At 43.0% G+C, this 12,485-nt stretch overlaps 1 protein-coding gene across 1 annotated transcript in view; it reads right to left on the bottom strand.

Annotated features, from left to right (window-relative positions):
- Positions 1-12,239, bottom strand: part of Rtn1 (reticulon 1) — a 209,740-nt gene extending 197,501 nt beyond the window's left edge. The window contains exon 1 of the mRNA XM_052185681.1: positions 11,821-12,239. Coding sequence (XP_052041641.1) covers positions 11,821-12,061 — 241 coding nt within the window. The 5' untranslated portion in view covers positions 12,062-12,239. The remainder of the gene's footprint in view (positions 1-11,820) is intronic.
- Positions 12,240-12,485: the final 246 nt, after the last annotated feature.

Raw genomic sequence — 12,485 nt, 5'->3', positions numbered from 1 at the left:
TCTTTTATGCAGGAAAGAAAAGGGAAATCGGTGCTCTCCATCTTTCAGGGCATTAGGCTTTAACCCAATAAGACAAGGCTAGCTTGCAGATTCCACAAGGCCCAGAGGGATAGAAAGTGCAGGATTCCCTGCACATCACTATTGCACAGGTTGCCTCTTCCCTGCACATTCCTGAGACTGCCTCTGTCTGCTTTTGTTCTGTATGTCCTTTGGTTGTGACAATCTGTCCTTTAAGGGATCAGGTGTTTTTCAGCCTGTGCAGTCAAGCAATTCTTGACAGACATGGAGTTTATACTGTTCATTCAAGTGCCCATTGTACCCTGCCCTCAGCTTTTCCTTTGGTATGTGTTGGTCCATCCTCCCAGATACAGAATAATATACTCTGGGGGAAAGGGGCACTAAAGTATAACTCATGCCCCTCTGTTCCCTCAGTCTCTAGCGCAACACCAGGAATAATGGAGTAGCTCTATAAATTGGAATACTGGTTTGAGTAAGAAGGGTCCCTGTAGGTTCATATGTTTGAATGCCCCCCCACATACACATTACTTAGTAGGGGTGTTTAGGAAGGATTAGAAAGTGTGGCACCGTTAGAGGAGGTGTGGCCCTGTTGGAGGAGGTGTGTCCTTGTTAGAGGAGGTGTGCCTCTGGGGTGGGCTTTGAGATTCAAAAGCCCATGCCAGGCTCAGCATCACTCCTTCTTGCCCTGCTGCCTGCACATGAAGATGTTAAGTTCTCAGCTACTGCTTCAGCACCATGCCTGCCTGCCCCCTGCCCTGTCCCCACTATGATGATCATGGACTTACCCTATGAAACTGCAAACAAATCCCTAATTAAATGCTTCACTTTGTAAGTTGCCTTGGTCATACTTAATGACAGCAATAGAACAGTAACTACAATAATTGGCGCTTCTCATAGCTTTACCTTGCATCTGATAATCTTATCCCCCTGACTGGAGGTCTATGGATGGCCACATGTGAGCAGGACGTCTGCAGACTTCATTTCGAGAAGTACTGACTTTTCAGAGTTAAAAAATCTGTGTCAAAAATTGAGGTGACCTTGGCTTTTGTTTCTTGTTTCTGACAACTAGATCTGCAATAGCTCAAATACAATTTTCTATTGTCCAAGAGTCTGTCTTTAATGGGTGAGCAAAACAAGGTTCAAGTACTTTGAAAATATATACAATATTCAAAAGTCCCCTGTCCTGAAGATAAAGTCTTTGATCTATAACATATTTTATAATAATCTTACTCAGTTTCAGTAAACATATTAGCAAATTCATGTCAGAATGTTAGAACTCTTCGAGATGAAAATATATATCAGAAGGCAGTGAGCAAACATAGCCTTATATGGATAAATATGCCACAAATACGTGGATAGTGAGACCGGGAAATGAAGAGCAAAGCAGACGGGACTTTTAACATCACAGAACTAGTTAATGAATTCCCAAAATATTGTAGAAGATTTATGATGAGTATTTATGGAGCCAGATTTGGTACTAAAATAAAAAAGGAAGAGAGTTGAAAAGTAAAAATTAAAAACGTTTGCAGATCACATGTTTACTATGTAGGCTACTGACCCAAGATTGAACACAATGATAAAGTTCTTAAGTGTTACATTGGGAAATTTTCTTATCAATGGAGAAATGGAGAGGGGTTTTTAAAGGCTACAGTTTTGTGGAGAATGCATGATAGCTCATTATTTTTAGGTTAACTATGATTTTAATGATGGATACTGTTCATAGTTATTAGGTGGCTTCTGGATTTGCTTTTGAGAAACTGTAGAAACACAGTAAGCACAGTGCCCAGAGATGGACAAGAAGCCTCCCTCTTCCAGGAAGGCACGGAGATCAGGCATCACAGATGCCTTCCTCTCTGAAGTTCCCTACCAAATCAACAACCTCATTTTTGCTTAAATATCAGTAACTGAGAGACAACTCTGTCCGGCCTTGTTTAATTACTAGAACACTATTCTTCACTCGTAGAAATCTACTTCTCTGAATTATTTATCTCAGTTCAGCCCTGGGAAGTCAGCTGGGTCTTGTCTCCTTCTTTCACTTCATCAAATTGACTTTGGGGATCAAATCTCGTGGAAGTCTTTTCTTCTTGTTAACAAATACCTTCTTCCAGCAGTTTCTCAGATGCTCTGTTTTTCAAAGGCATCATTACTTCACAATTGTCCTTGTCATGCCTAGATCATCAATGTCTCAGAACATGCGACTCACTCTTGCTATCATTTTCAAGCCTGGCCTGCCTATATCAGACAGGGGCATATTTCCCCCTACTGTGTCCACCGGGAACTCTCTGTGAATACTACTTGGGATTACAGAGAAGGTTTTCATAATGTCACCATACCACTGGTTCATATCTCATTAATTACAACCCTCAGTGTTCTCAAATCCTATCATGAACTATTGAAGTTTCACTTCCTACATTCTGCACATAATAAACATATTTATATGAATGTATACTTAGGATTTTATATTTATGGCTTCGTGGACCACCACTCTTGTTTCCCCCTCAAATCCCATAGTCTGGAGCTCAGGACATTATATTATTTCCTAAAGGTATCAGCTACCTTGTCATTCGCCACCACTCTCCATGTCTGTCCTGAGTCTGTTGCTAGCAATGATCTAGGTGCTCCCTTACCTTACCACCATCCTCACCTTCTGGAATCTGCTCTTCCAACAAGCTGTGCCCTCCTCTTTTAAATGCCCATCCCCCCTCTCAATCTCTATCTTAAACACCTCAACTTGGTGCTTCTTATTCTTTGGGCGCTCTTATTCTAGACCCCTCTCCCCAGCATAGCCTAATCCCTTGTTTGTCACCTTTGTACCTCAGCCTTGCCACCAGATCTGATGATGTCTTATGGATTTACCACCTTGCACATGACCTCAAATCTACAGCCATCGGGACTGTAAAATAAAAGCAGAAATCATCTAACCATTTACCTACTCTAAACCAAAAATTTGGCTGAAAGTGACTGGAAAAAAAAGAGGAAGAAAAAGAAGGGAGAAGACAGGGAGGTTAAAGTGTTTATGGTGACTTTATTATAGTATATATGGTGACTTTTATACAGTACATATGGTGACTTTTCTCACAGATACTTAAGATCACAAATTCCAAGGGAATCCCAAAAGCTGAGATTTTTATTCTCCTCTCGACCATATTATCCTCACGCCCCCTCAATATTCCAGTGATTGTGGAATTAGACACTTAACTTTCAGTTAAGACATCTGGATACCCAAGTATGTCAGAAATCCTTGACTGTGAAAACTGACTCACTAGTGACCATATCTCTCTATCCACAACTACCAAGTGTGTATTGCTAGTCCAGACCATGTTCCATCCCCACTGGACACTGAAAACTTGACATCTCCACCAGGGTTTTTGGTACTTCAAAATCAACAATGCTGAAATCTAACTCCTTTTTTGATCCTTAAACCCTGCTTCCTCTAAAACCTTCCTAATCCAAGTTGACAGCAACCCAAGTACATCTGTTCAAGCTAAATTCCATTTCACAATCTGAATGATTTTTTCATCTCATGTACCATCTATAATCCATCGAGACATTACCTTCAGAATAGACAACATGATTGTATCTAGCATCTGCCCGCTTTTCATATCCTCTAAGGTTATCTCTAGTTCATGCTATCAGGATCTACTCACTGCTCATTCTTCCTCCAAATCTACCACCACCATAATAATTCCTGGATTGCATTCTTGGCATGAATCCATCAAAGTGAGCTGCATGAACTCAGTCCCCTGTTAGGGGTGAAGACCTTTGACCTTTTCACTCAGAATAATGGCCAAAGTGCTGACATGGGCCGAAAGGGCCTAATCTTGCCTTTCAGCCTTTGCTTGTCTACTGTTCTTCCCAGGCCTGCTTCGCTGTCCTTCCTGGTGCTTTCTGAATGTTCCAGCAATGCTCACAGTAGACTTGTGTCCTATGCCTGAAATTATCTCTTGGGCATCTCTCCTCCTGCAAGTCCCTGGTCTGGTGCCACCTTATCAAAGAAATCTCTCCAGCTATCCCTCCCGTCCCCATTCCTCAGTTCAGACCTTCTCCATGGTGCTTTATAACCCCGTCAGGTGTCCTTTCTGGTTGCGGTCTTCTCTCTCTCCTCTGCATCCCCAGCCCCCAAAATACACTTTCAGGTAAGCAGATTCTTTTTGTCCCCCTCTACCATATCCTGATGCTTACAACACCTGGTATATATCAGGGATTCACTAGACCATAAAAAGTAAATCAGGAATACAATTTGTTTTTCTCTGTTAAATTATAAGACTATCTAACACACATTTCCCCCTATACAAAAATTTAAATTAAGACAAAAGATAATTTAAAGAAGAGTTCATCTTGCTGCTTTTGGATAAATACTAAAATGTATTTTTCCTGCTAATGCTACCCTGTAGCATATCAACCACCCTTTAAAACAATAAGATTACTGCAACTAAAGAACATACTTTCTATACCTTTTACAGATGAGTTCTTGGATATAATCAGTGTTGTGTATATAACAGTGATCCCAAAAAGAGATGGTAATTCAGATGGTAAGTCTGAAAAGAGAATGATTATATCCTGTGGTCTGTATTAGTCAGCCATGAATTTCTGGAGATTAACATAATCCTTGTTTTGAAAGGATTTATGTTTTCTATAAAATGCATTATTGGCTTCTACTCTTGACCAGAATTAAAGATTTTGCCTTCCCAGACTTGAGAATGGATTGTTTTGTTTTTCTGTCTTTGAGAAAGTATCCATTTTAACTCTCATGCCTTATTCATCTTCTCAAAAGATACTTGGAATAATGTGGAAACTGCCCATTCAACACCGTGAGCTATAAAGTGGGTGCATCTTAGGAAGGGCCCTCATCACAGCCACAACAAGAGACTTCACTTGTGGCGAGTTCCCAGCATCCTGTGTGCCTGAGCATTCCCAGTCTGTCGTCTGTCGTTTATGTCATGCATGGCAATCATGAAGTGGGAAGCTCTCTCCTTTCTTTTCTCACACTAGCATCAGAGCATCCTGGCAAACAGTAGGCTCTCTAGTGCAGGATCTTTTCACTGTTCTCTTCAACCTCAAGTAGTATTTAAAGAAATAAATACCCAACTGGGTTTCTTCTTCTTCTTCTTCTTCTTCTTCTTCTTCTTCTTCTTCTTCTTCTCTCTCTCTCTCTCTCTCTCTCTCTCTCTCTCTCTCTCTCTCTCTCTCACCATGTTCTCTATGATGACTTCAGTGGAGAGTGTTCATGTATTGATATATTAGGCTCCTGAAATCGTGCCCTACATCTTCTCTGCCCTCTAACTTCTCCAGCACATTTTTCTAAGCTCCCTTGGTCACTACTGAAATTTAATAATAGAACCATGAGGTACTGTGCACGTTTCCAAATGGTGGAGACAACCAACAGCCCTGCCCAGCTATTACACTGACAAACCACATCAAGACCAGCATGGCATGGTAACCCTAAGTGTAGAACAGTGGCACACATATCTTAGCAGTAATCAACATCTCTCTAATTATACTTAAAACCCACTCAACAAGAGGGATACTGAGCCTGGTACTAGAAACCTACATAACTATTCAGTGCTAATGAAATCATGGTTATTGGAGAATGAACAACCACCTATTCACTAACAACCTATAAACATGTGTCCTTACGCCCACAGTAAGTGTGATCTTCACCCCTCATCAAGGAAACTTCTCTTTGCAACAGAGACCACTACAGAAAACCATGACCCATCAAATGTAAAATTCTGGAGCCCCCAGCCCCAATGGACATTCACAAAACATTCCCACCCTTAAGGTTCAGGGAACATTGTAGAGGAAGGAGTGGAAAGATCACAGGAACTGGAGGATCAGGGAGATTTCTGCAAGACTGCGGCTCCTGGAAATATGGCAGTTTTCACCCACAGTTTTCATCAACGTGGCTGCCCAAATGTGAGTGGAACAAAGATGAGCTCGTGAGCATGCCAAACTGGGTGGAGAAAGCCCATGGGCTCAATTGTAAGCAAGACTGTAGGCAACTGAGGAAAGCTGGGGACAGGAGCGATCTCATTCTCCAGAGAAGATCACAGCAACTGGCTGTCCAATCCCAAATGGTCAACCCTTAAAACGTATATACAAGTAGCATTATATGGAATGAAATATATATATATATATATATATATATATATATATATATAGAGAGAGAGAGAGAGAGAGAGAGAGAGAGAGAGAGAGAGAGGTGGGACAGAGGGACGGAGGGAGGGAGGGAGGGAGAGATTTGGAATATATATTATATATGCATGTGTGCATATGCATGAAATAACAATTAGTGCAAAAGGAGGCCATGATTTTGAAGGATATATGAGAGGGTTTGGGGGGGAGGAAAGGAACGGGAGAATTGTCACAATTAAATTATGATCTCAAAAATAATAAATATATGTAAACTAAACCATAATGAACGAAATTGAAGATCTTGGAGTAAATTTTTTTTTTTAAACCTTTCTTTTTTTTCTTTTTCTTTTTTTTTTAAGATTTATTTATTTATTGTTATATGTAAGTGCACTGTAGCTGTCTTCAGACACACCAGAAGAGGGTATCTGATTTCATTACGGATGGTTGTGAGCCACCATGTGGTTGCTGGGATTTGAACTCAGGACCTTCGGAAGAGCAGTTAGTGTTCTTACCCGCTGAGCCATCTCTCCAGCCTGGAGTAAATCTTAAGAGAATTATTTCTTTGAAGAAGGGCAGAAAGAGACAAAGAGAATGAAAGAGGAATGAATTTATTTTCCACACTATGTATTCAGAGCAAGCTGCACTCATATTAGTGTGTCTTGTGCTGACCTCAGGAAGCACTCATGCTCCTGTGACGTGGGATAATGGCCATGCTCTTCCAGTCAAGCTCCCAGCAAAGATTTGAGAATGAGAAAAAATTAAAAGTGACACAAAGGAAGTGTCTGGCTAAACTAAACATAAAAGTGAGACAACGTGATGTGTGTTCTGGGAGTCCTTGAACAGCAGAGGCATGTGGTAACTGTTCACCAAGGTGAACTGAGCAGTTTCTTTGCTTTACAAATAAAAATTTTAATAAGCCATGCTACCTAAGATGGACAGCAACAATAATCAATACCTTGCCTCCAAAACCTCAGTACTAGAAGTTCATATGCAACCTAGAAAAAGAACAGAAACAGGTCTATCTAGGGGAGGAGGGGAGCAGCAGAGAGACTTTCCAGAATGGAGACTTCATAAACATCAAGGAAGTCCTGATGGTACCCATTTTCAATGTGTTTTTAAAGTGTAGAAGTGTCTAAGTGTTAATGTAACCTTATCCTTTGTATTCAGAGGTATGTACAATATTTAACTGCCAGAAGTGTTAGATCAGCAGTTTTCAACCTGTGGGTCACAACCCCTTAGGGAGTCGAACAACCCTTTCACAGGAGCCACATACTGGACATCCTGCATATCAGATATTTACAGCATGATTCATAACAGCAGCAAATTATGAGTTATGAAATAGCAACAAAAATAATCTTGTGGTTGGGGGGGTTACCATAACATGAGGAACTATATTAAAGGGCTGCAGCATTAGGAAGGTTGAGAACCGCTGGGCTAGACTGTATCCAAAGGCTGTACCTAAAGAAATACATTGCATTAGATTTCCAGACTATTTTATTCTTTCTATAGACTGCGTTGATTCCTGCTTCAATATCACTGTGACTTTCTCAAAATATGAAAGAGAGATTAGAACTTGTGCCTTTTGAGTGGGATTGCTAGAAAGCATTAACACACACACACACACACATTTACCAAACATATACAATAGTGACTACAGTCTACTCAGTTTCCAAAAACAATGACTGGAAGAGTAGTGTAGTTTCCTAGATAGGGCGTATAAAATATCCTTGAAATAATTTAAATCAGGATAGAAGTATCACATCTGGCTTTTTAAAAATGTAATTATCATTGTTTCTAATGGCTGAATAGTACTCCATTGTGTAGATATACCACATTTTTTGCATCCACTCTTCTGTTGAGGGATACCTGGGTTCTTTCCAGCAAATGGATGGAGCTAGAGAACATCATACTAAGTGAGGTAACCCAGACTCAAAAGATGAATCATGGTATGCACTCACTAATAAGTGGATATTAACCTAGAAAACTGGAATACCCAAAACATAATCCACACATCAAATGAGGTACAAGGAGAACAGAGGAGTGGCCCCTTGTTCTGGAAAGACTCAGTGAAGCAGTATGGGGCAAAACCAGGACGGGGAAGTGGGAAGGGGTGGGTGGGAGGACAGGGGAAGAGAAGGGGGCTTATGGGACTTTCGGGGAGTGGGGGGCTAGAAAAGGGGAAATCATTTGAAATGTAAATAAAAAATATATCGAATAAAAAAATAAAAAAATGTAATTATCAACTTCATGGTTTCAGGAATGGATAATGAAGAACTCATTTTTTTTTGCAATTATCTATAAAATTATGTCATATTTAGCCAGAGAAAGGTACAACTGAGGCAGTCCATTCTGACCTGGTTCTCCTGGCCATTGTCTATCTTGTCCTCCACATGGCTTTCCATGCAGCCAACAAGTTAATTCTTAAAGCAGGTGATGAGTTAACCTCTTACCATTTCAATTTGCTCAAATGTTCTTTTTTAAAAAATTATTTCTGTAAACAAAGGACCATTCTTTTCTCCTTTTGTTTTTGTGTGCTCTTTTTGACTAGTTCCCAGAAATAAAATAACTGATCATGGGGGAGGGGGGAAGGGAAGGTACGGGGGAGGGGGGAATGGGAGAGAGAGAGAGAGAGAGAGAGAGAGAGAGAGAGAGAGAGAGAGAGAGAGAGAGAGAGAGAGTTGCTCTTAGCGTCCTTTGTATAAAACTGTGAGAGGCTGGCAATGCCTCAGTTAGCAGCCCTGACACTCTGTGGCTTCCACATGGCACGTGGAATGTTCCTTGGCCAAAGCCATCATTGCACATGCCCACTAGCAATTTTAGATGGGAAAGATTATAGTGCAAGAAGAAACTTATTTTGTTGTTATTGTTGGGAATTTTCCATCCTACACAAGTGTCAGAAGCAGTGAAGATAGCTGAAAATTCATTCACTGTAACAGATCTTTATAGCTTGCTTGAATAACGTTGATGTATATATAATATATATGTATATATTATATATACATATGTACATACATATACTGGAAGTTGACTGTGAATATTTTTTGAAACTATTTCTTGGGAGACTTTAATTACCATCAATGTATAAAAATAAATAACAGAATTTCTGGCCATATGGCATGATCAATAGTTCATTTTCAGGAAAAAAATAGTTTTAAAACATCCATATCTGTCTGTATGTGAAAATGAAGCCTCCTGTTTATCCTGTTTCCTGCTTAAAATCTAAGTTTTGTCTTCACTGAAATTGAAACCTAGAGCATTCTTTCAAAAGGAAAAAAAATAACAAAGCGTAGCCTCCTTACGCTTAGAGGACACAGTGAGAAAACCCCTGGAGGCCCCGAGGCACAGCCACAGCAAACGCAGACTCCAGGATGCCTGAAGCTCAGGCTTCCCGGCTTTAAGAGCATCAGGAAAGCAGGTTTCTATTTATAAGGCAAATTATAAAACTGCAAAGTCAAGCAAGGTGCTCCACAGTCTTCCCCCAGGTCTTGTGGCCAGTACACTAATATTTTTTTTCTTATACTGAAAAAAGAAAAAGAAACTGCAAAAATAGCATATAAGTAGGTTGGCCCTACTTTTGGGGGGACTTTTCAATAAATGTCTATTTTCTTGGCTGCTATTTCCAACACTCATATCTTATACACCAGCCTATCTTGTCTGTGAAGTAGGGACCTTGGAAATTTAAAATGCAAGCCAGACAACCACATGAGAAACCCCTTCCTGACTAATAATCAATGGAAGCATTTCTATACAATAATTTCTATACAATAATAATGTATGATTATATCCCTTCAACCTCCTCCTACCCAAACTTAGAACCCTGTTGGATTTTATTAGTTCATTTGATGCTCAGGAAAGGAAACTCCTGAGTGGTTTGACAACACAAGGTATCTTCATAATAAAGATGCTGAATATGGAAGATGCCATTTTGTCTAGTACGGGGACATTGCATCTGTCTAACTGGTAGAGTAGATTTGTAAATGTTTTCACCATTAAAAAGAAATGATCACAGTTGCATTAATCAGCTTGATTTAATCATTCCACAATATACACTATCAAAACATGATATTGCATAAGCTCTAGGTTATCATTTGCCGGTTGCTCTTGCAATTATATGCTTTCATTTCTTTTCATTTGGACTCAAAAAGTTGTAAGAGCGACCAGGAAACTATTATTTGGTTTAAATCCTATAATCCATAGCAATTAATATATGACAAATGGGGTTGTCAACCTGTGGGTCTTTTCACATTTAGTTCTTCCCTTCCTCTGTCCCCCTCCCTGCCCAACCTCCTCTCCCCCCTCCACCCTGCCCTTCCTTCTTTCGCTTGCTTCTCTTTTTGTTTTTTGGTCCCCACTTTTTCTTCCCATTATTCAACACATTCTCCAAATCTCCTTTCCCGGCTTAAACCATATTTGTTCTAGAGCAGAGTTTAGACAGCCCGAGGGACTCCACATAACCCTTGAGAGGGGTGTCTTAAGAAAGGGGTTTCCCTAAATCATCTGCCAGGAACACATATGCCAGTCCCTCCCTCGTCCCCTCCTCCAGGGACACCCACTACCCAGGCCTCGCACTACATTACCAAAACTACACAACTCCTACTCCAGCACAGCAGAGCCTCTCAGACAACAGCACAACACAACACCCCCTACAGTATTTCTTCTGAAAACAGTGACAACCAGGTAGCCACCCCTCCCCGTGCTGGTGCCTGTCTCTAGCTTCCAACAGCCAGGACAAGACATGGCCCTAGGGTTGATTCCACCAGGCAAGTATTTGCAGGGAAGGGCAAGTCATGGGGAAGAGGGGCCGAACCACTGGCAGTTTTTCAAAGGCAAAGGTGAGTTCAGATTGCTGGGTATGCTGCTGCTGCTGCTGCTGCTGCTGCTGCTGCTGCTGCTGCTGCTGCTGCTGCTGCCTGGACCACTGGCCCCAGCCCCAGCATGCCAATCTACAGCTAGCACCTTCGCACTTCAGGGGTTCCAAATTTCAATACTCTCTGATAGATTCAGGTAAAAAGCAACTAGAAAATAAAGAAGGAAGGCTACAACTCCCAGCCCTCCTAACAATGCTGTCCCTCCGGAATTAAGCCTGGTACTCATGGGGGTTTGTTTTCTGCGCGGGAGAAAGAGAACAGAGCAGAAGAGAAACTGGAAAGGAGTAGGGTGTGGTAATTCCTTGAGGGAAGAGAAAGGGGAAATTAAAGTCTCTACTGTACTTAGCTGCCCTAAACCCAGCGGGAGGGTCCTGAGGCGGTGGGCCCGCCCGCTGCTCAGTTGTCTACGTCTGCTGTTGCCCGTGGAGCACGCTGTGCGCAAACACGCCCCAGAAAACCATCACAACCTGTCACTCCCGCCCTGCTGCCCTGAGGCCCCTGACAAGAAGGAAAAACTTGTTCCGGGGCGCAGCAGAAGCCAGGCGTGCCAATGGGGACAATGTCTAAGGCTGAAACAAGAGTAATAATGAAATAACTGGACCAACAGCCTTCTTCCTCCAAGCCTCTGGCAGCACCCTGCTGTTTTTCACCAGTCCGCTAATATTTACAGTCGGAGGCGAACCCCTACTGGGGTTGGTGCCCCAACGCCAGGAAGACGCAGAGGAAAGCTGTGGACTAGGAGACCCACAGAACATGGTCCGGGCCTCCATTTGCGGGGTCGCTGTGCGGGCCGGCTTACCTGTGGATGCAGTTTCCATGGCGACGGGAGGCGACCGGGCGGGGCTGGAGCACAGTTCCCGCGACGACACTACCCCAGCTCCAGCGCCCGACCCCCAAGCGGGCTCCCCATCCTGCTGCGCTGGCCTGGTCCCCTTTGGCGCTGCAGCTTCGTCTTCCCCATCCCCCCGGCCCCCGAACCACTGGGACCCGGGGCTAGCCAGAGACAGCGGCTCATCTTGCAGATCCGGCGGTGTGGCCATGGCTGGCTGTGCCCCAGGCTGGGCGACTGTGGCTTGGCAAGGCCGGGGTGCGGTGGTTAGGGACGCGGACGCTCCCTGCTGCTGTCCCTACCGGGACTCCGGGCTCCAGGAGGCTGCAGAGTCTCCGCGCCACCGTCGTTGCTTTTGCTGCAACTCCGGCCCGAGCCGCGGCTGCTGTTCTGGGCGCTTCGGCTCCTCCTTCTCCCCCTCCTCTTCCTCCGGGGCCCCGGGGCGGCTGCCGCCTGCGCTCCTCCCCTGCTCCAGAGGCAGCTTGCTGTGCCTGCGCTGCTTTGCTACTCCCAAGCCTGTTATTACGCAGGTGAAAATGGCCTGCTTGGTCGGAGTCCTCCCTGAAGCACGTCAGCCCTGGGCCTGCTAATGGCTGGCTCTGATTAGGGGATGTGCCAAACCCACTTGATTTACC

The sequence above is a fragment of the Apodemus sylvaticus genome, chromosome 6, assembly GCF_947179515.1.
Source record: "Apodemus sylvaticus chromosome 6, mApoSyl1.1, whole genome shotgun sequence".
Lineage (NCBI taxonomy): Eukaryota > Metazoa > Chordata > Mammalia > Rodentia > Muridae > Apodemus > Apodemus sylvaticus.
The sequence above is the reverse complement of the archived record's forward strand: the minus strand, read 5'-3'. Positions and strand labels throughout refer to the sequence as shown.